We start from the raw sequence: 22094 nt of genomic DNA on the forward strand, positions 1-22094 counted from the left end.
TTATCATTTGCACGGTAAGATGAAGCCCCTCGGTGACACTACGGCCTTGAAAGCAGCGAGTTTTTTTTTCCATCCGCTGACTATTCAGACGCCTCTGTCTGTTTCAGTTGACAAGTTTGGACCTGCGTTCCCTGCTCGTGATGTTTACCATCAAGTGGAGGACACCTTTGACGGTAAGTGGACGCGAAGCACGATATGTGCGGGAAGGGACGCAAACAGCAGAAAGACACTTTTACGTGAAAATGGTGTAAATGTCACTGAACACTACAAATAAGGACTATGCGAAAAGACAGGACAAGTAAAACAGAACCATGACAGCGGGTCACTGTTGCGCCTGTCCACCTCATAACAGCAGCAGACCTGTGCGCCGACCTGATATGTTCTTAGGCCTTAGGCCCCAGCCTCAAACCAGCGGCACCGAACTGAACCCCGCTTATCCTGAGGTTTGTCGTTCCTGCCGCTGACCTGCGACACCCTCTGGGCTGTTCTCGGGTCTGCCGTACCAGCTGCTGGTCCGTAACGCCATCTGGGGTGTTCTTCAGGTCTGCGGTACCAGCTGCAGGCCAGCGACGCCGACCTGGGCTCCACGTGTCCGCTGGGCGTGTCAGGTCCGCCGGCGCGCTGCCCCTGCGCCGTGGTGCAGTACCGGCTGGTGACGTCCGAGCTGCCCGAGGACGCCGTCCGGCTGGAGCCGGAGACGGGCCTGGTGACGGTCACTGACCTCAGCCGACTCCACCCCGGCAAACGCTACCGCCTGCAGGTGGAGGCGCACGGTGAGCGTGGTGCCGTGATGCGAGTCACCCCAGCGGCAGCGCCGTGTTGTATATCTCGCCCCACCCCAGTGGTAGCGCTGTGATGCAGATTTCACCTCACCCTAGCGGTAACGCCGTGTGGCACATCTTGTCTCACCCCAGCGGCAGCGCCGCTCCGCACTGTACTGCTGGTCGTCAGTCTGCCGGTATCTCTGGCTGGCCAAGTGCATTAGAAATTATGCGCCGATTTGGTTTATGTAATTCTTTCATTCTTGCAAAGAACATTTACGCACGTGCTGCAAAATTCGAGTAGATATAAACTTAACAGAGGATACGAAATCATAAGAGAGGGTGTTATGAAAGCCAGCCCTTCATTCTCAAATGGCCATAATCGACGACAATGCCTTTTTATCTATGTTTCTCTTGATCGCCAACGCCACCGCAGCTTCATCCGGATTGCAACCTTTCTCAGTGATTTGCTATCGCTGTATTTCCCCATACCAATCGCCTCGAGCGCATCACTTACGTGTTATTTTAGCACGCTCCAGGGCAGGGCCATTAGCCAGAGTGGAATCCCCTACCTGGATGATCAGTTGTACCAGCAGGCAGTGCTCCGGCTGGCAAGCAGCCGTGAACAAGGCTAACCGGCAAACCCCGGATATGTGTCGCCAGCCGAGCCTCCAGTGGACGCTGACGTCACACCACGACGTGACGTCATGAACCTGACGCTGTTCCGCGCTGTGGACGTGGATTCCGGAACTGCGAGAAGCACTGGAGGAAGCCGAGAACATCGAGACTGGCGCTGCGAACGCCATCTATCCGCCCCCGACCGAGCTAGAGGAGTTGACGCGCGCCAAGCGAGATGTGAGATCGTTGGTCAACGCGGCCGGGATCTTCAAAAATTGCTGTAATACTCTGCCTTCATTCAGATTCTTTTGTCGGCATGGTTTGCATGCATGGACTTAGTCTGCCATGCGCAAGTGTACCATGCCTCGGCCAAGGTCTGTCATGATCAGACCGATGTATGCCACGCGCCGACTACAGCCTGTCAGTCATCGGCCAGAATATGCCATGCCTCGGCCAAGGTCTGTCACGCTCAGACCGATGTATGCCACGCGCTGTTCACGGTCGGTCAGGGTGTGCCATGCTTCGGCCTAGCTCTGTCATGCTCAGACCGAGGTCTGTCATGTGCTGGCTACTCTGTCTGTCAGGCATCGGCCAGGGTGTGCCATGCTTCGGCCTAGCTCTGTCATGCTCAGACCGAGGTCTGTCATGTGCTGGCTACTCTGTCTGTCAGGCATCGGTCAGGGTGTGCCATGCTTCGGCCGAGCTCTGTCATGCTCAGACCGAGGTCTGTCATGTGCCGGCTACTCTGTCTGTCAGGCATCGGCCAGGGTGTGCCATGCTTCGATCGGGCTGTCACACACGGGCCGAGGTCTGTCAGACGGTACTCGTCCCACCCACGCCGGCGCCGGGACCGACCATGTCTCATCCTCTGCAGTCAGCAGGCGCCTCGGCCGAATCCACGGCGATGGAGCTGGTACGGCTTACTCCAACTGGTGACATAACACCCAAGATTGGCAACTTGATCACCTACAGGTTCGACATCACGCTTCCGACCATCAGTGATATGGACATGAAGGTGGAGATCTTCGTAGCCGATCTGGACTCAGGTCAGCCTCACGTCTGGACGGCTGTCTTGCGGCGGCCTTCAGTCTCTGGTAGCTGACGTGATGCAACCGTTTTCCAGTTTGCAGCCGAAGTCGCTTCTGTTCGCTGTTGAGGCCGGTGCTGCGTGGCGCTAGAGCCGTGCGGGAGACATTTGACGACCGAGGGTGTCCTCTGTCACACACATTGGGATGCGATCGCCCCAATGGCATGCGATTGTGAGATGGAGAACGACGGAGGCGGACAAGCCGACAAGTAAGCTCAGAAGTCCATCGCAAAGACAAGTGCGGGATGTGAACGCGGTGTTTGACCCGCAGGTCACACGGTGTTCGAAATCGTCACGGCCGCGGTGACGCATCAGGGCTCAGGAGTTACCAGCAGTGCCGGCGCGCTCGGGAGTATCGAACCAACATCATATCATAACACCATCACTCCGACTGCGGTAAGTGTGTGCTGGCACCACTTGACCAAGACTGCTGTAAGTGCGTGCTGGCAGCACTTGACCACGACGTTCTGATGAACAATGGCTCTGAGTGAGCTTGGGGTATTTGAAGTACTTGCAGTCTATTCCAGTTCAATATCAATGAATGCGACGGACAGATGTGTTGCGTTGGGCCAATAAAGGTGACTAGTTGGTTACCACAAGCGTGACGTCCGACTTGTGCGAACCCCCCCCCCCAAATGGAAAATATATGCAAGTCACTAAAATGTATGCACAAAAATGTTCAAAGTCGCGTTGTCGAGGGACCAAGCTACAGCTGCGTTTCAAACAGCTATATCTATGCATCGCTGATGGCATCCAACAATGATTCTAACTCTATCAAATGTAACATAGAACAGCATGCTCCGGGCGTTTTGCATCTTTCATGAATCATCCCAATGCATTACGTCAAGGTGTCAACGATGCGCACGTGTATGGCCCGTGCGTCTGCAGCTCTACATGACATGTGCATCTCCACCTTCGTATGCTGACCTTCCGCAGCGAGACAGAGTGGTGCTAGATCTCGGCTCGTTGACCAACACGGATCAGCCGGCAAGCGGCTCCGCGGGCGCCAGCTTGATCAGCATCTCCTTCGGCGTCCTGGTCATCCACAACACGCAGGTGACGCAAGGCTCCAATCAGTACGTCAGCGCCGGAGCGGAGTACAACACGGCCAACTACGTGCAGGTGTCACAGGAGCAGTTCACGCCGGACTCCACCACCACCGATATTGTGAGTGGCCCGGATCACCTGGCCTCGGTAGCAGGGGTGCCCGGCCGAGCGAGGGGAAGCACCGGCACGGACTGGGGCAGCTACCCGGCCAAACCCTGACCTCGGTAGCAGGGCTGCCCGGCCGAGCGAGGGGAAGCACCGGCACGGACTGGGGCAGCTACCCGGCCGAGCTAATGCAGGCGCCCGATCAGGAGAGGGGGATGGCACCATCGCAGTGTGGGGCAGGACCGGCTCAGGTGTTCAGCTGCCCGTGTGTGAGCTGCGCCGGTGCACGCGCTGCGAGCTGCGCCCAAGCGTGAGCTGTAAACTGCGCTGGTGCGTGATCTGTGAGCTGCGCCCAAGCGTGAGCTGTAAACTGCGCTGGTGCGTAAGCTGGGAGGTGTGCCGGTGCGCGAGCTGTGAGCTGGCCCGGTGCGTAAGCTGGGAGGTGCGCCGGTGCGTGAGCTGTGAGCTGGCCCGGTGCGTAAGCTGTGAGGCGCGCCGGTGCGTGAGCTGTGAGCTGCGTACACTGGTGGCGGGCCGTGGGCGCCGCTGTATGGGATTTGTGCGTTAGTCACTGTGACGGCGCTGTCGTCGCAGATTCCTGCTTTCGGCTCAGTGACGGCCGTCGAGTCCAGTCTGAGCATCGCGCAGTACTCGGCCGGACAGGGCGCTGTTACCATCGGCGTGCTGGCCCCGTATGGCGAGCTGTACGTGGAGGCCTACGTCACTCACTCAATGCACGAGGTGAGTTGCATACCAGCCACGCGCCCGCCAGCGCGGGAGGAGGGCCTCTTGATGCCTGCAGTGGGGCGAGCTTAGCCAGACCTCTGTCGCGCTGTGATCGACGGTCGTAGGAATGTACTGTGACCGGTACGAAACGCCAAGCAGATGCCCTGGCGAGGGAAAGGCGAAGCCGACACACGATCACACTAAACCCCCCAGGAGTGCATGTGTGCGCTAGTGACGAGAGTCGAGAGCGCGAGGGCATAGAGCTCCCTCAGAACGCATCACAATAAATCTACCGCGACATCCGTTGTCAACTCTTGCCCACGAGCAGTCTCCGGTAGCTGAGGCTCTCCCAATCCGTCTTCCAGTCGCCCAATGTTCCCTGTGTCAGCTGCTGAAATGGGTTGACCTTCGGCAGGACGCTCTGAGTATCGGTGGCACGTTTGTCGAGCTGGGCTCCGCCTACGTAGGTGCACAACAGTTTAGCGCTGATAAGTACAAGGTGGCTCAGGTCCAGAGCAGGTCGGGCTTGATCACGCGCTTCAAGAGCGTCAACATTCCCTTCAGACAGACAGGAGATTGTGAGTATGACTCACCTCCCCACATCAGTCGGGTGGCGATGTCTGCGTGCTCTGGCCCTCACGACGTGTTGGTGGCGGCAGGTGTGACTTGATAAGATCATTTTCGTCGGTATTCAATCCTCGCACTGACATGGAGTCTAGGTACCCGCTCCATGAATTTTTGGGAATAGCTAGAGAACGGCCAGCGCGTCTCCTAAAGCATTTTATCCTACATCCGCGTATGCACACCCCGAACTTTTGAAGTTAAGGTCACGTCAGGTCAGTGACTCGGTATAGTTTGGTCAAAGTATGCGGCAACGCAATTGAACTGTGCTTTTCTGCAGTTTTCATAGTTTGTTCACCAAACGACGTCATTCCGTGACCTTCCATTAAAACACTGATATCTTAGAACCTTATCCATCTTGACTCTAGTTCCTTAGCTCATTTTCACCGAAGTTCATCATAGGTTAATAACCGAACTCGACCCGAACGATTGTAATTTGAAGCACGTTACCGTGGCCAACATCTGACGGTCCTATTCGACGTTTCACCCCATAATGTCACTTGCACACCTTTAAGTGGAAACGACAAACCGAACATGTCAGGATGATAACTCGACTGAGCTCGCTTCGTGTCTAGATTTACGTTGCACTTCTTTTTCGTTAACTTTTAGTTAAGTCCACTCCTCCGGTGAGCACTATGTTCGTACCCATATATGATGCTGTGACCTTAGGAAGATTAGCATGGATCACTGACCAAACTCGAAATTAAAGGTGAGGTTTTCTTCATAGTGATTCCGGAACCATCCAAAGCTCCTGTCAGTCAAAAGTGGCACACTTTGTGCTTAAAGAAAACAGCAAGTGACTTTGAAGATCAATTTTAGCAAGTGTCAAACATCCTGGGTAGCACGTTTTGTGTGCAAATAGTTCTTACAACATCTGAGAAGGGTACATCTATGCTGACAAGCCAAGAGGCGCCGTTTGGAGTAAGCTGATAAAGTACGGAAAAGTGAAATTTAAACCGATGAATCGTTGCCCCCTGACACAAAATTTTATTTATAAATTTTGTTAGGATTTGTAGGAGATATCACTAAGGGAGCTTTACCCAAATGCTCCCTGCTCCCTCTCCCTGCCAGGGTGAAGTCGATGCCAACCACTGTCAGTGCGAGGGTTAAGTGTGTCTAAGAGCTATGCCCTACGTTTTGTTCGCTCCGATGCGATTATTGTATCTGACGGCGTGTCACGATGCAACGAGACTGTCTTCAATGTCTTCAATGCTATATAGCGCAATCTCGTTTTGATGCGGAACCCCTCGCTTTCAGCCACTTCTGCCGCGACAGAACCATCCAGAGTAGCCAACGTCACCATTCCGGTGTTCGCCACTGAGCATGCGGCAGTGGGTGGGAAGGCCACTCTTGTGATCTTCGTCAAGGCCAAAGATACCCTATCAGACCGCTCTTTACCCGGCGGGGTGTCGACCGCGATCGCCATCGACGTGACAGAAGGCGCAGCGCCCACCGGCAGTGGCTCACTCAGTCTTGATGTGAGTGTTCATCAGACAGAGGGCGCAGCGCCCACCGGCAGTGGCTCACTCAGTCTTGATGTGAGTGTTCATCAGACAGAGGGCGCAGCGCCCACCGGCAGTGGCTCACTCAGTCTTGATGTGAGTGTTCATCAGACAGAGGGCGCAGCGCCCACCGGCAGTGGCTCACTCAGTCTTGATGTGAGTGTTCATCAGACAGAGGGCGCAGCGCCCACCGGCAGTGGCTCACTCAGTCTTGATGTGAGTGTTCATCAGACAGAGGGCGCAGCGCCCACCGGCAGTGGCTCACTCAGTCTTGATGTGAGTGTTCATCAGACAGAGGGCGCAGCGCCCACCGGCAGTGGCTCACTCAGTCTTGATGTGAGTGTTCATCAGACAGATAAGACAGTAGTATTAGCCTTATTCCTCGGAGAAAACCAGAAGAATGGAAATATAGTTGGGTTAATATTTCGGCAACATGCCTTCATCGAAACAATAGCAGAAGTCGAAATGTCGCAGAAGTCGTCATTTCGATGAAGGCATGTTGCCGTAGTACCAATCCAACTATACCTCCATTCTCCTGGTTTTCTCCGAGAAATAAGGCAAGAACTACTGTCTTATCTATAATGAATAATGCTCTTCGCTAATGCCCTGAACAACTTATGTAAGTGTTAACCAGCATGGTACATCCCAGTGGCTGCAGCGGCTCACTGGGTTTAAAGGTGTTTGTTGATGACGGAGCCCTGGACTGCTGACTTGCTGTGTCTGAAAGTATGTTGCCTATTGCTCAAAGTTGTAGTAAAAGTCAGTTAAAATCAGCTCAAATCACAATGTATCCCTCACCAGTCACAACACCACACACTTCCCGAACCATTGTATTTGTACTGCAGCAAGCGGGACGCTCCTTCGTATCGCGCATGCTCCTGGTTTTCTCCGTGGCGTTGAAAATTCTCCCGGTCCATAAAATCTACAGCATCTTCTCTACGTTGGAGAGGTCCTTCTCCACCAATAGAATGTCATGCATATCTACGCAGCAGTTACCACGCACGCAGAGCACCCAAGTCCCCATCATGCCTGTTTGCGCCACCGACAGAGTTCCTGGCACGAAGTGCACAGCTCCAGCACTGATGTCCCCGCCAAGAGCACCGTCGAGTACCTGGTGAAGGCGATGGCGCCGTCCGGTCCCAGCGTCGTGCCCAGCGCAGACATCAGCCTGGACACTACGAGCGTTACAGGTCAGGTGTGCGGCGGCCAGAGGCCCCCGGGTCCTGGTCAGCGCCGCCGGCCTCTGTAGGTGTGACCGGCGGCGTGCTGGCCTCTGTAGGGCGTGACCGGCGGCGTGCTGGCCTCTGTAGGGTGTGACCGGCGGCGTGCTGGCCTCTGTAGGGTGTGACCGGCGGCGCGCTGGCCTGGGCTTGTTGGCTTTGTGTTGATGGGTAAGCACCTGCACGCGCTGTATCGTACAGCGCTGTGATCGTGACCGGGGGCACCCCTCAAGACATGGCGCGCGATGCACGGCCAGCGGCGAGCCCGTCCGGCTAACAGGTCATGCTTCCTGGCGCGTCACGGTGGCGACGCAGTGCCTAGAAGCCCGTCGGGCAGGCCGCTCGCTAAGCACCGCTCGTCGCTGAGCGGCGAGCGCTGCGCCACATCCGCCGTCCTGCCGCTGACCGGCCCTGCTGCCCTTCAGGACTCCGCGCCTGCGACGTGGAGGTGTGGTCTCAGGGCGTCAACATCATCTACATGGAGACCTCGTCGGTCACACTGACTCCGGCTGATGGCGAGACCTCAGCCACCATCACCATCTCCAACCTCGTCATTGAGGAAATCGTGAGCGTCGCTCTGTGATTAATTTTTGGAAACTATTGTGTAGAAAAATGTGTACTGCAAAAACGCTGTCGTCCTCCCAGCGAAACTTGAAACTGCGGCATGCGCTGTGATAATGATGCAATGTGTCAAAGTATTTTCTTGGCACACACATTGTTCTTCATGGCGACAAATGCTCTTTTATCACATGGTATAGGTAAGACAGTAGTAATAGCTTTATTCGTCGAGGTTCAACCAGGAGAATGGACACCTTCACGTGTTCTGCTTTAGTTTTGAAAAAGACTTGTTGCCGAAATATTAACGCATCTATTTCTCCATTCTCCCGTTTTTTTACGAGGAATAGGGCCATCACTACCGCCTTATCTATTTGAACAATGTTCTTTGCAAATGCACTTAACAACTTACATGATATAACTGAATAGAGGCTCAGAGTTAATGACTTCTGTAGCTAAGCTAAATATACAGCTTCAAAGATGGCTTGATTCAGAAGGCGTTCAGCTTCAGTTGGGGTCGACGCCGTGGATCCGTGTAAGATTGGGCTTGTTCCCGGTACTCCACTGACGTTCAGCGAACCACCATTCCGAATCACCAGTCCGACCGCTGTTGTCGGCGCGCTGATTCTCGAGCCTTGAAGACGCTTCACGGTGCTCGGTAGCTCCCCTGCTCCTGCAATGCCGCTGGCGAGCCTCGCGGCGGTGCTGCTGGCCGTCGGCGCCGACGCCACTGACAGTCGTCTGTTGCAGACGACGGAAGCTGTCGGCTATGAGCTGGTGTTCCGTCTCTCGATGCGGGCCGACACCGACGGCGCCCCAGCAGCCAATCCTGGCGCTGTCAGTCTCGCAGCTGTTAACGTGACCGGGGTACGTGCCACCCAGCGGCGCTGGGCGGCTGGGATGCGTGACAGCCAGATAAGCCGCGTGTAACCGTGCGCGTGCCGAACAGTTGCGCCGTGCTGCCTTACTGCTAATGGAGCGTCGTTGCGGGCTAGGCGACACTGCTCTGACCCAATGCTGAACTCAAGATCGGCCGGGGCGGGGCAGGGCGGGAGGGGGCGTCCTGCACCACTTTGTGGTCACGAGGGCCTGGGTTAAACTTGTTGCCACTACGGATAAACAGCAACCCTACGACCTGGCCTTATGAGCGATCTTATGACCTGAGCACGAACGACATAACCAGCTGCTGTCACACCTGTTGTTGGCGTTTCTGTCGTGACCCACTGGCCACGGTGTCGTGCTGTGCGCTGGGTGACCCGTCTGCGCCATGACCCGCTGACCGTTGACGCAGACGGGGGCTGGCGCTCAGCCGACCGTGACCGTCAGCGCCTCCGCTCCGACGACCACCGTCAACATCGGCAGCCAGTTCGGCATCGACATGCTCATCGAATACCCGGGTACGTCGCGCGCTGCTTGCGCTCTCCTCGGCCGTCGTTTGGAAACTCTGTCTCTGTCTCCCGCTGAGGACGCTGTTCATGGTGCGTGACCTGACCAGGCAAGAGGTGTCGCGCTCGCAGAGCATCGCCCGGCCTCAAGTGCGAGCGGTGTGTGATGGTATCTGTTGCCTCGTGGCCGTCGACTGACAGGTGCTCTTCATTGCCACTGTGATCGTGATGAGGCATTGCCGGACGGAGTGACTGAGACGACACAACCCAGCCCGAGCAGGCGCTGGTCCTGTCCGAGCCTTGCACGCCATGGGCTTGGCGTCACGCGCCTGGCACACAGCGTGGCAGCGCAGTGCTGCTTTGTGTGAGGCTCCGGTCGCTCCTCCAGTGGATGATCTCGTCTCTGATACGGATGCCGACTTCGCCGTTGAGTTCACAAATGACCTCCGGCTGGGCTACGAGGTCAAGTTCTGTTCCGTCCACGTGGTGGCGGTCGGCAAGCACATTCCTTGTGCACGCGCCAAGCTCACCGACGGAGTGACGGTGTCATTCGGCAAAACGTGAGCTTTACATGCTACAGCTAGCTTTTTACAGCAGCCGTAGCATTATATTCTTGCCCGCATGGACCAGGGGTGTCATGAGAGATATGTTTAATACTTTGGATGGGCGGATGCCACTTCCGCTATGTTTCCTGTATCAAGGTGCGCATACTTGTTTTCAGAATAATGTATGGCACAGGTCACTGCCGTGTCCCCATCGTTAATGACCTATTAGAAACTTGTGCCTAGGTGTGATATCGTTTCGGCTAGGATTGAATCGGGTAAGGAAAGATGAGCCAAAACAGCTCTCAAGGATGGCTGAATCTGATGGCTGCAGACAGTGGTGCAGATATATGTGCGTGAGACCCAGGCCGACGCTTCGCTTCACCGGCTTCCGCAGAAACGGAATCTACACTGACTCATATTGTTTGTAAGCCGTGTCATGATTCGAATCAAGCTTGTTTTTTCATAGTGATTCGAACCAACCCAGCATGACTGACGCGGAAGCATATTCATGAAATAGTGTCTAAATAGAACTCCTGCTAAATATGAATCGGACCAAACAAAGTTCACCAACACAAATGCGTATAAGACACGTCACCAGAATCTCAGAATACTGACGTGCTTCAAAAATCTTAGCGATCCCGTGACTGAACTGCTGCGTTCTCGAACGGCCGAAAATCAGCATGCATTGCAGCACACCGCGCAAGACATTCTTCTGCTCCGACAGCCCTTCAGACGACTCCTTGACTTTCCGTGACATTCTACCCAGGGTTGCGAAGTGAATCGTTCGAAGCCCGGGTGGGAAACACACAACCTAGCTGTTGTTTCAGTGCGTCACTGCGCGGTGCGCGCCATCTGTTGACTAGTATAAACTCCAGCCCTGACTCTCACCGCCAACAGGAACGACAGCAGGGTTCATGAGGACGTAGCCATAACCTCGCTGCCGCTGACGTGCGCGTCAGCCCACCACAGTCAGCTGCCGCGGGACCGCCAGCTCAAAGTGCGCGGTGAGCCGCCGCCGTTTGTGTCACCCGCACGCGCCACGGAGCCATCGGCTTGGCGCGCTCAGTCCCAGCGCGGCGACGGGAGAGCTGCGTGGCGTGCCGGTGGGCCGTCGCCATTGTCTCACCAGCGTAAATTAGGATCCACCCGCAGTGGGATGCATTTTCATTTTCATTCCCGGTCATGTTCACGTCCGAGCAGATTGGGAAATTGGCTTAAAAGCTCGGTGCACGTTAAGACTACTCATGCCACCAGTCTTAACTTTCGTCTGAGTACTGATGGTTACCAACTTGCCATCAAATATCTACAGAATCCAGTTTACCATTTGTCATGAATAACAAAAAAATCACCTGTGTTCAAGTGCAGTAATGTGACTGGTTGCATGACCCCCGGCTTGTGTAGATGCACCTGGCGCAGCGTGCGCAGTAAACTGCGTACGCTTTGCCACTGCCATTGCCCATAACACGTAATGTTAATGACCTGCTTCTGTGATTGCAGCGGTGGCCCAGATCATGCCTGGCCAAACACTCGATGGTAAGCAGTTACTGGCGGCGAAACTGAGCCCCGAGCCATAGGCGGATACCAAGTGTCGTAAATGTTTCGGCGTACGCTAAATCCGCGCTCTCGCTTTAACAAGACCGTCGGATACATCGGAATGATATTATCGGAAGCGTGCGCTCGGAGGAGCAGGAAGGCAAGTGGGCGGCCGGCTTCCTGGCGGCCCACTTGACGCCTTGGCTTGCCTTTGCCCTTGCTTGTACCCACACTGGACACAAGCGAGGACCCCTACCACACGGTTGTCGTCTACGCGTGGCGAGGTATCACAGGGGAGCGCTCCCCTGTCGCCGTGAAGGAGCAATGCCTGTAGTGACGCCGGATTCGGTGAATCGGTCAGACCAGGCGTGGGTTGGCCCTTGCGCCCTCGCGTGCCGCCCGCTCATTGCGGTGTTCTGCCTGCTGCAGCCACTGATTTTAAGCCGGGGGCCGGGCTAGAGTTCGACTCGTCCACACTGTTCGCCGGCCTCGTGGACCTCACCATGGCCGACGTGATCACCGCCTACAGAAGCACCGACTCGGGCGACCCCGGGTTCGGACTGCCGTCCCCCGGCACGCTCACCTACGGCAAGGTGGGTAGGTGGAGACGGCAGGTGTCGGTGCACGCGCAGCCGTTGCTGGCAACGACCACGCCACCTCGTCGCGCAAGCGCGCGAGGTATTAGGACCACGTTACTAAAGGCCGTCGTCACTACCAGCTGAAAAGAAGTTGCAGTTGATTATGAAGTCTTGTGCTTCAACTCGACCATGCCAATGTTTTATCATCTTACCTCCATTCCTCATCACTACATGTCTCATGTCCAATGCGGTGCATGAAACCACACGGGACCTACTAAGGGCCGGCTCATGGTCTCAGCGTGTGCACCGTAGCCACTCTGCGGATGTGGCACGCAGATGGAAGCGAGCAGCAAGCTCCCCTGCCGCGGCCAGCGCAGCAGAACCAGTCGTATCACCACGCGCGCGCGACAGCGGGCTGGAGTGCTTGTCGTCTCACCAGCGGACCGCGTGTGCGCCTCCAGGTGCACCTGGTGGACATCGTCGTGTACATCCCGCCGGGCGGCTCCAGCCCCACCTGGAGCGTCACCGCTACATCGAACACGCCGGACACCTTCCGCGTGGACCGGCTGATTGTGCGCCGCATCGGCCGCAACTTTGGTTGCCTTGGCGACCGGCTGCTGAACGCCGACCAGCTGGCGGACGGCGAGACACCGGCGTCGTACCCGACGTTCGCGGTCGACAGCAGCGGCGAGCTGGGCTCCAGCTGCACCATCGACCTGGGGCCGGTCACCAACGTCGGTACGGTGACAGCCACTCACCAAGCACCCCTCCGTCGTCGAACGTTGGCGGCGAGCCGTTGCGCATCACGCGAGCACGAGATGGTGCGATTGGTGACGCATCCGTGTCCATACCTACGTCATCGTGTGAAGAAGTACGATAAATTCCTGTGAAATACAAATAGGTCGGGGTACATTTTAGGCACCAGGCCCACCACAATTTTGGCATATTTTACGTGCGCCAGCGAACAAACGCGCGGCGAGCGGCGAAACATCCACAAAGCTCATGCTCACCCCACGCTTCCGTTGACAGGCAGGGAAAAGCTCAGCTTGAATCGTCTGCGACGACACACGACTTCGCGGAAGACAATCACATCGTGGTGTCGGCGGCTGTTCAGGCGCTGCTTCCCGCCGATAGAGCGGTGCCGGCCGACGCTACCTTCGACCTCATCACGACCAGCAAGAAGGACGCCGCCACTGAGATCGGTTCCTCTATCACAAGTCAAATCTCCTTCAGCGGCACGTTCACGAGTGTGGGTACCGTCCATGGACATTTTGCTCCGTTTAACGCGGCTACCGCACTTGATAGTGTAACGTTCAGAACTTGTTATGGTGCCTCACCACGTACTGATGTCGTTCCCGCGCGTGCTCAGCGTGCTCGTCTTCATTTCGTTCGCCTCGCATTAGCACTATTACTCTCAAAAGAAAACTTCAGCAGCGAACTAGATCTCACGCGATGCGAATGCTCAAAAACTCCGTTCCTGTTGATTCTGGCCGTTCAGACGTGAGGGACGCAGTCAGAACTACTGACCACGAAGGTCAGCAGCTGGCAACCCGCCCACAGCCTATGTCCACGCCGGTGTCGCCTTTTTCACTCGCAGATCTATTCCCGGCATTGGGTTTATATTAGGTATTTTTGTGACGACCGTACCTAAGTTAATTTCCCGGCAATATCCAAACGCCTTAATCAAGGCATTTGACCACTTCAGCAGCACCACTGTGTCCTTGCCCTTGTTTGCCTTAATTATCCATGCATGCCTGACTCTTTATCCCTGCACTTGCCATTGCGCCAAAGGGCGTATCCAACGGCAAACCTTGAAAGAGTTAGGTGTAAGCCAAACCCGCCAGCCTGACCAAAACAGTGAGCGAGTCTGGGTGTTGGGAGCGGTCCCGGCCCCCTTGCTCGTTATCCTGAAGCCGTCCGTGTACGCCGCCGGGCTGTGTCAGGGTCAGGGAGCTGACTGAGCTCGTGCCGCCGTTCACAGGCCCTATCGGGGAGTGGTCTCAATATGGCACTCAATCCTCGTGACGGAGGCACAATCTACAGGTACGCTGCTAGTGTGGCATTGTCGGGTGACATTGTCTTTCCCCTGTCGGTAGTCGTTAGTTTGACTGTCGGCGGCGCTGGATATTTGTGCTTAGCCCAACACGATGCCAGGGATGGAGTACTTCCTACACATCCAGGCACCTTAGTAGCTGCATGCGTCGAAAATACTCGGTCGCTATCTATCAGAGACCCAAAAGCGAATGTACTCAGTCTGACCGCTCCCACTTCCCGATGTGACGACCGTCCATAGGAGGTGATCGGGGCGCAGACATCTGCACCACGTCCGTCCATTCCGTAGGATGTCGCCGGCTGCACCCAACGCACCGGCATTCGCTGACCACAGCTCAGTGGCCTAACGCCTGACCTTGCTCCGCCCTCAGATCAGTCCCGACAGTGGTCGATGTAATAATCGACATCCCTGTTGGATTTTACGGCACCTTGAAGGTAAGTGTTCGAAAGTGCTGCGTATGCGTGAGCTGATGAAGTACCGGGATGGGTCTGCGCAACCAGGGCGCCCCTGAAATACCACTGGGCGGGCGCTGTCCGCACTGTCTTACCGCGTATCGCTCGACGGTCACCCGTCTGTGATGTCACCTCTGCCTGAAACAAGAACTCACCTCATTTACTCTTTTGAACTTGACGTGCAGTGTTGTGAGGGTATACCCGGACCGGTCCGGGTCGACTCGGACATCTCTGCTGAGTTCTCAGTTACTTGGACGCGCTCCGTTACGCAGCGCGCTAGCCATGTGCTCCTCTCAGGGCACACCTCTCCCTCCCGGTTCTGCATCCCCCCCCCCCCGCCCGCTCAGCCAGCTGAGCGTCGTGTCTCCGTCGCCTGGCGCTGTGCCGCTGCCTCCCGGTGACGCTGGCCGCCGCTGTGTGACGTGCAGACGCTTGTGTTGCTGATCAGCCTGCTGGAGGCCTCCCGTGCAGGGCATCCCGTGATATGCTTTCGAGGAGCCTGAACACTCAATGCTAACTTGAGCTGTCCCCCTCCCAATGCTCCTCTGAGCTCCCCAATGTATATAAGGAAGGAGGGAATACTGGGACCAAATAAATACAGAACAATTATCTGAACTATTAGCATATTGGGTAGCCGGTATCTAAACACATCACTATTGGTATGATGGTGATTTTATACCTAAATAGTACCTTGAAGATACTTTATGTTTTTGTCACGCTAACTCCTTAGTACATTAAGCCACTGGAAATTTTCGACAAGTTGTTTTCAAATGATCACGCTTGGGTTGGGATAAAGAGCAGCTGACTGCAGTATGCGGCAGCTTTTAGAAGTACTGGACGGTCCAGACAAAAGTTAAGGAATGTTTTCCCCAAGAGTGGTAAGTGTATATTGCAAAATGGTGGCTGTAGTGGCTTTACGATTTGATGAGCGACAGCGAGAGTCATCAGTGCTGCTTTGCTAAGACATGCTGAGATGTTTTTTGGTGAATTGCACCCCATTCTAAGCTTTTCACGAAAAGCCAGCTTACATTAACTTGAATGGGAAGTCATTCATTAACCTTCAGGCCAAATTTTTCGACTGAGCACTTCCCCAACCGATCTTAGAGCGTGAGATGCGCGCTCCCGCGACGTGTGCTGCCCGGCCACAGGTGCAGTGCGTGCACCCGGCGGCTGACATGTGCTGCCCGGCCACAGGTGCAGCGCGTGCACCCGGCGGCTGACGTGTCCTCCTCGGCCACAGGTGCAGTGCGTGCACCCGGCGGCTGACGTGTCCTGCTCGGCCACAGGTGCAGTGCGTGCACCCGGCGGCTGACGTGTGCTGCCCGGCCACAGGTGCAGCGCGTGCACCCGGCGGCTGACGTGTCCTGCTCGGCCACAGGTGCAGTGCGTGCACCCGGCGGCTGACGTGTGCTGCCCGGCCACAGGTGCAGCGCGTGCACCCGGCGGCTGACGTGTGCTGCCCGGCCACAGGTGCAGTGCGTGCACCCGGCGGCCGACACCACCCAGTGGGCGGTGACGGGGGCGGCGGCGGTGCGCAGCGGAGCCAACGTGTTCGGCCTGTGGCCCAGTGAGGCTCGCCCCACCCTGTCTCACACCGTTATCGGGACGTGAGTAAGGGGAGGCAGCTGACTGGAACAGCTGCGGGCCTCGGAGGGCAGAGGTGGCCGATCGGCGCGGAGGAAGGAAACGATTCAACTGTTGTCAAACTTGGATTTTGCTGTTAACTGGTAAAATGGCTGTCATTGGAAGTGGAGTGCAAAGTGTGCGTTGTCAGCAGCATATTGTCGTTGATCATGTCACTGCATCATAGCCGGAGGCCAAACCAGCGTTTTGTGTATGATCATGTTCGAGGCCAATTCCCCTGCCCCCTCCCCCCCCCCCCCCGTCGGTTTGGGTCTCTTCACCGCACCGGCGTTAGAACGAGCGACGTCGAGGCAATGTGCTGGCGGGATCCGCCTATTCTTGCAGCGTCATCCGCTCTTCTAAGGTTCTCCCTCGCGAACTACTAAGACCGCTCGCTGCCGCCCGCAGCATGAACCTGTCCACGCAAGCCGACCTGACGCTGTACGACATCACGCGGCTCGAGTCGCTGCAGAACTCGAACGCAACCGACAATCAGCTGGTGGTGGCGTGCGTGGCCATGGTGCCCACGACGTCCGCGATGGCGCAGGGCGGTGCCGTCAGCATGGATGTTAAGCTATTGGACGGCGCCGACAACGAGCTCGCCGCGGAATCGACCACGCTCTCGCTGGACGACAACTACCAGGCCAGTGAGTGCCCGTGCCGTGACGCCGTGACGGCTGCGCTGACGTCAATGCAGAAGCGTCCGCGCGGTTGACCCGCGCACGCCGCGCAAGCAGCTGAGTTGCCAATACATTGGTCGGCAAATTGCAGGCTAGATGATTAAGCGGACGTTTGGCGGCTTCTGCGGAGGTCAGGACGGGACGCGTGACGTGACGGGCGGCCCGCTTCTGCCATTGGTTACTCGTCAGCTGCATGAGCGGCCCGAGCGAATAGCAGGCCGAGCGCGTGTCTGAAGCCGGCTGATGTTGTTCGCGATCGGACACACCGGACACGGACCCGGCCTACAGACCTGCCAGTGCCTGGCCGAGGCCGTCAGTAGGTTTTATGGCACGCAGATACTTACCGAGGACGCTCCGTTACAACTGCGCAAATCTTCTAGATCAGACCTCAGCTATTAGGATGCGCCCAACGATAGACTGAGGTAATCACGCTTAAAAGGAGTGTTCCACGTTTGGATGGGGTGTTGACCTGAAATAACCTATTTGAAGATCATTCGGTGCAGTTCGCAGGCCTACCTTCATAAGACCCAAGCCATTCTAGTTTCTGAGGCACACGCCGTGAAGATGTGAGGACAATTTCGGGGAGATTGTTTCAAGGTCATTGAGGCATCTGTGACGCCGTAAAAACGTAATTCAAATCCTAGTCTTGCATTTGTCATGCAGCGATCAAGGCAAAAAACACATGCGTCGAATCGTACATATCTGGCGTTGGTGAGCACGATTTCCAGACATAATGGCGATCAATTGGCTTTGAATCAATAGTGTGCAAATTACCATAATATAATCAAACAACGACGTATTGAGCAGTACATCTACTAAACAGATAAATTGTCCTGACTGAAATATTCTTTTTCACTGAAAAGTACATGAACAGTTGTAAGCGAGCTTATTTAATAAAATATGATGTTTGTTTCGGTTGAAAGAAGTTGTCTAACCTTGAACGACTCATTGTTCCTTACCGACCTCAGGGCACATGGCGTGGTGATTTGCTAACCGACCCTTTCATTCTTGACCATGAAAAAGGGAAAAGGCAGTTGATGCATTGTGGTGAAGTGCAGTAAAACGTCGCACCAGTCACCATGACTGAATTTTCCGTGATTCAGTTCAGGAGCATAAAGACGTCATTGTTCTGGATATTAACATATGTACCATGTGCCAGTTTGGATATATGTGATATGCCATGTTATAGCCGGCGTCTCAATGCAGAATAGCCAGAAATGATTGCATTGTCAATCCAAAATGATGATACCCTGCGTCTTGCGAGCTTGTCTGTATGCATGTGTTTTCCTGTGTGATGTATTTGTGGCTCCCGACGGTGGATAGCCTCTGGCTTCGGCCGTGCACAGAGGACGGTGCTAGGAGAGTTAGGACGCATTGCAGAACTAACGGCAAAGAGACGATAAGTGTTGGATGTGCGACTGCTGACAGCGGCACTAGCGTGCAGCCGGCATGGAAATATCGAATTCATAGCTGGCGAATCTAGTCCTTGTCGGATTGTGGAAATATGAGCTGTGCTGGTGCAGCGCACAGATTGTAGTACATATACCAGCCAACAGAGACGATATTCGAAGCAAAAAAAACGATAGCGGACAGGGGAAGTAAGCAGAGAGACAAAGCATGATGAGTAAACAATATCGGACAGTTGAAAGTTGTCGCTGTTCCAAACCAAGCAGCACTGACCATTTGTCCTCTGCAGAATCCGTGCATTTATGAAAGATTGATTACTTGAAAACTCCCAATTTTCAAATAATTCGCTCAAAAAATTAAAATAATTGCCTCAGTCAAACACCAAAACTAATACCTCATGCACGTGACCGTGCCGCAAAATTGTTTGGAAAAATTCCGACATTCGCTTGAAGGTCAACAATTTACAGCCCTCGAACTCCGCTACACGGGCTCAAGCTCTTGTGTCATATTGCTATGAACGCGTGCAGCTGTACACCCGGTCTCAATGTCACAATGTCGGACAGCGGTCCTCTCGTTCTAGCTGCTCCGAAAATAGCCATCAACAAGACGATCGAGCTGAATGCCACGATGCCAACGCCGTCGGCCAGCATCGGCGAGTACGTCTGGGTGCCGTTCCGACTCATCATCCCACCCGGAGTGCACGAGGCCGAGGTACGGAGTGGACGAGGCCGAGGTACGGCTCTGGTCAGCAACTGGTTCACCTGCACCGCAGCCACGGCCTGGGCGCTGGGAAAGTTGGAAGTTGACAGTTGTGCCTAGCTCTTTGCGGTGGGATGCGGCTTTTTGCTTTGGTCATCCCTTTTATAGGTGTACGTTGATGGCAGCCCAAATGCGAGCCTGGCACTGGACGCAGCTACGTTGGGTGATTGGCCCCATACTGCACGTTGCGAGTCGTTCCAACGTTACAGTAACTGAGGGTTTGCGGCGGGTCTTGGCTATGGCGTGTGCTCACTGCTGCCCTCTGTGTCCAGATGGTGGTGGCTACACCCAGCGACCCCACGCGAGCATACTTCACTGTACACGGCATCCGCTACGGCGAGAAGATTGGCTTGGACGTGTTGGGCGCGCCTGTGCTCACTGAGGATATCCTCAACTTCACCATGACCAACACCAACATCACGCACCCGACGCAGTACGATACGCTGCTGGTCAACCTGGGCTTCGTGACCAACCTGGGTACGACTAACGGCAAATCCGACCGAGACATAGTAGGAAGTGTCAAATGTGGTATGGATGGAGAGATGGGTGCTGCGAAACAAGGGTGAGCACGGGCAAGGTAAAGTATCGATGAACTAATTATGAAAAACCAAAGCAAGCAAAAGCGGTGTTATGCTCATCAAGATGCAGTTTACAGCTAGGCGAGGCGCATCGTATATTCTCGGACGGACCAGACTGCCCTAAGATTTGGGATTTTGAGCATTAAGCCTGTGTGAAAATGAGCTGAAGATCATTCTTACCCTCATCGCTCCCCTCAACAATTTGTGGAGCACGTGGCGTCTGGTGGACAGTGCCTACCTATGCCGGTAGGCCTCAGCGGTGAGTTGTTCCGAGGCAAGGGCGGCGAGACGGAGTGGGGCGTCGACGTCGAAGTCGAGCTGCGCATCACGGACCACCCCCTGCTCCGCACCACCCCCACCCATCCGGTGCACATCGGGCTGCGGGTGAGAGTCGCGAGATCGTGGCTACAGGCAGATGATGGCCGAGGCGCGGCCAGAGCAGGCGGCGCCGTTTGTGATGGTTCGTTCTCGGCGCTCTTTGTTCGCTCGCGCTCAACAGGCGGCACAAGCTCTACGGGCGCAGCAGTTCATGGTCTTGTTCATGCCGGTGTACTTGCCTGTCGAACAAGGCACCACAGAGACTCAAAAAGCGCAGCATATAATCCTCTGACGCCTGCCTGGCTCTGCGATTCCTTGCAGATACTGCTGCGCATGCCTGCTGAATGGAAACCTCAGCAGACTCTGCCCTATCAGCTGAAGCACCGTGTTTGCTGGCCGCCTAGAAGCTTTTGTCGGGTGTCCAATGTGCACTATGCCCTCAGCTCGGAGACACCATCATGGTGGACAAGCAGGACGTCACCGCCACGGTGCTCGGCACGGAAAAGATCGAACTGGAAACCGAGCTCGTGCTGGCTGACCCGCTCAAGAAGCAGTACGACAAGGAGTTGTAAGTCAAGCTGTCATCAAAACTCCTCGGGGAACGGACATGCTCCGACTCGCTTGCGGCGGGACGCAGCTGGCTGAGTCTCCTAGTGGTCCCAAGTGACAATGCCAGTTGAAGCGTCGTTTTATCTGGTTCCGGTGTCAGTATTGGTTGATCGCGGCACATATTTTGACGCGTAACTGTAGTCGCTGCCCTGCTGTTTTCCTGTGTTAGATTATAATTTCAGCTATGGATCGATCACGTTGTAGCTCAAAAGTTAACCAGAACGGAGGACACCTCGATTTTGGAAAAATGAAGGGTCGAAATTGGACGGCAAATACTAATTTGATCCATAGACGTTGTTACAATGTTTTCATTTGGCCTCGAAAGACGCTACCACCGGGACAATCTAAGCCCAGCCTTTTACCAGGGCGCTGGCACTGTTCCTGGTCATTGCGGCTAGCTTACACCATAGACAAACAGCCAATTGAAGGGAGCCTTACCGTGGCGTCAGGCTGTACGATGCTGTGATGTGCAAACCAGATGCGATCTAGCCAAAACTTTGGAGATTAGCATAAAAACACAAGACAAACTATTTAACACAAATGATGAGTTCTTAGCATGGAATGTCGCATGATCAGCTCTCCAAAGACAGGTCGGAGCAGATGGCGGTCAGGCGCATCGGCTGCTCTCAGCTCGGTGGCCAGAACAGTTAGTAAGGTGGCAGTGAGTCAAATGCTGTCGCTGGGGAAGGTCACGATCACCGGCAACCACCGACAGCGAGACACTTCGTCGGTGTCGCCTGCCGACCGTCGGCGAAAGACGGCGTCCTCATCCTTGGCCATCCTGGCCTCGCCCGCGACCAGCAAGGACTGGAATGTATCCAAGAAGCTGAAATGTCCCTGATCATCACCATCCAACCGTAACTCCCCACCTCGGGCCGCAAGAGGCTAGAGAGCAGCTCTGTACCTGGCCATACCATATGACCATACGACCATCCCCGCTCTTTGCCGCAGGGACGAGAAAGTGGGCTTCTCCCTGATAATGCGGCACAGCAACACGTCCAGGCTGGAGGGCGAGGACACTCGCGCCGTGGTCATCTTCCCGCCCTACATGACCTACGAGAACGGCTCGGCCGAGCACAACGCCTCGTCCCTCACCGTGCTCTTCAAGGGCTCCAGCGTCGCACTGGTGGTACGTTTCCGGTAGCTTATTTTGACATATCAAAGCAGCGCTTTGATCGTGACACGTTTCACTTATGTAAGTTGTTCAGTGCATTAGCGGGGAACATTATGCACATGAATAAGATAGCAGTGTTTGCGTAATTCCTCGGAGAAAAACCAAGAAAATGGAGACATAGTTGGGTTGATATTTCAGCAACATGCCTTTATCGAGAC

General features: G+C 55.3%; 2 protein-coding genes across 2 annotated transcripts in view; both read left to right on the forward strand.

Moving 5' to 3' along the window:
- Positions 1-542: 542 nt before the first annotated feature.
- Positions 543-15964, forward strand: LOC119114529 (uncharacterized; the record flags this gene model as incomplete). Its single annotated transcript, XM_037238630.1, has 22 exons — positions 543-652; positions 761-773; positions 1522-1616; positions 2254-2425; positions 2738-2862; positions 3403-3633; positions 4213-4359; positions 4760-4922; positions 6223-6443; positions 7516-7657; positions 8113-8252; positions 8993-9109; positions 9534-9639; positions 10016-10187; positions 11070-11176; positions 11670-11705; positions 12135-12298; positions 12745-13021; positions 13313-13532; positions 14265-14326; positions 14707-14770; positions 15937-15964. Coding segments are annotated over 21 exons (2846 nt in total), but the record flags the coding sequence as incomplete, so codon positions are not given.
- LOC119114528 (uncharacterized) overlaps positions 15649-22094 on the forward strand; it is a 16988-nt gene continuing 10542 nt past the window's right edge. Inside the window, exons 1-9 of the mRNA XM_037238629.1 lie at positions 15649-15666; positions 16029-16079; positions 16259-16395; positions 16820-17058; positions 19079-19209; positions 19530-19734; positions 20086-20219; positions 20597-20721; positions 21714-21891. Coding sequence (XP_037094524.1) covers positions 15649-15666; positions 16029-16079; positions 16259-16395; positions 16820-17058; positions 19079-19209; positions 19530-19734; positions 20086-20219; positions 20597-20721; positions 21714-21891 — 1218 coding nt within the window. The remainder of the gene's footprint in view (positions 15667-16028; positions 16080-16258; positions 16396-16819; positions 17059-19078; positions 19210-19529; positions 19735-20085; positions 20220-20596; positions 20722-21713; positions 21892-22094) is intronic.

Source organism: Pollicipes pollicipes, unplaced genomic scaffold (assembly GCF_011947565.3).
Source record: "Pollicipes pollicipes isolate AB1234 unplaced genomic scaffold, Ppol_2.1 Scaffold_954;HRSCAF=1104_pilon_pilon_pilon, whole genome shotgun sequence".
NCBI classification, from domain to species: domain Eukaryota; kingdom Metazoa; phylum Arthropoda; class Thecostraca; order Pollicipedomorpha; family Pollicipedidae; genus Pollicipes; species Pollicipes pollicipes.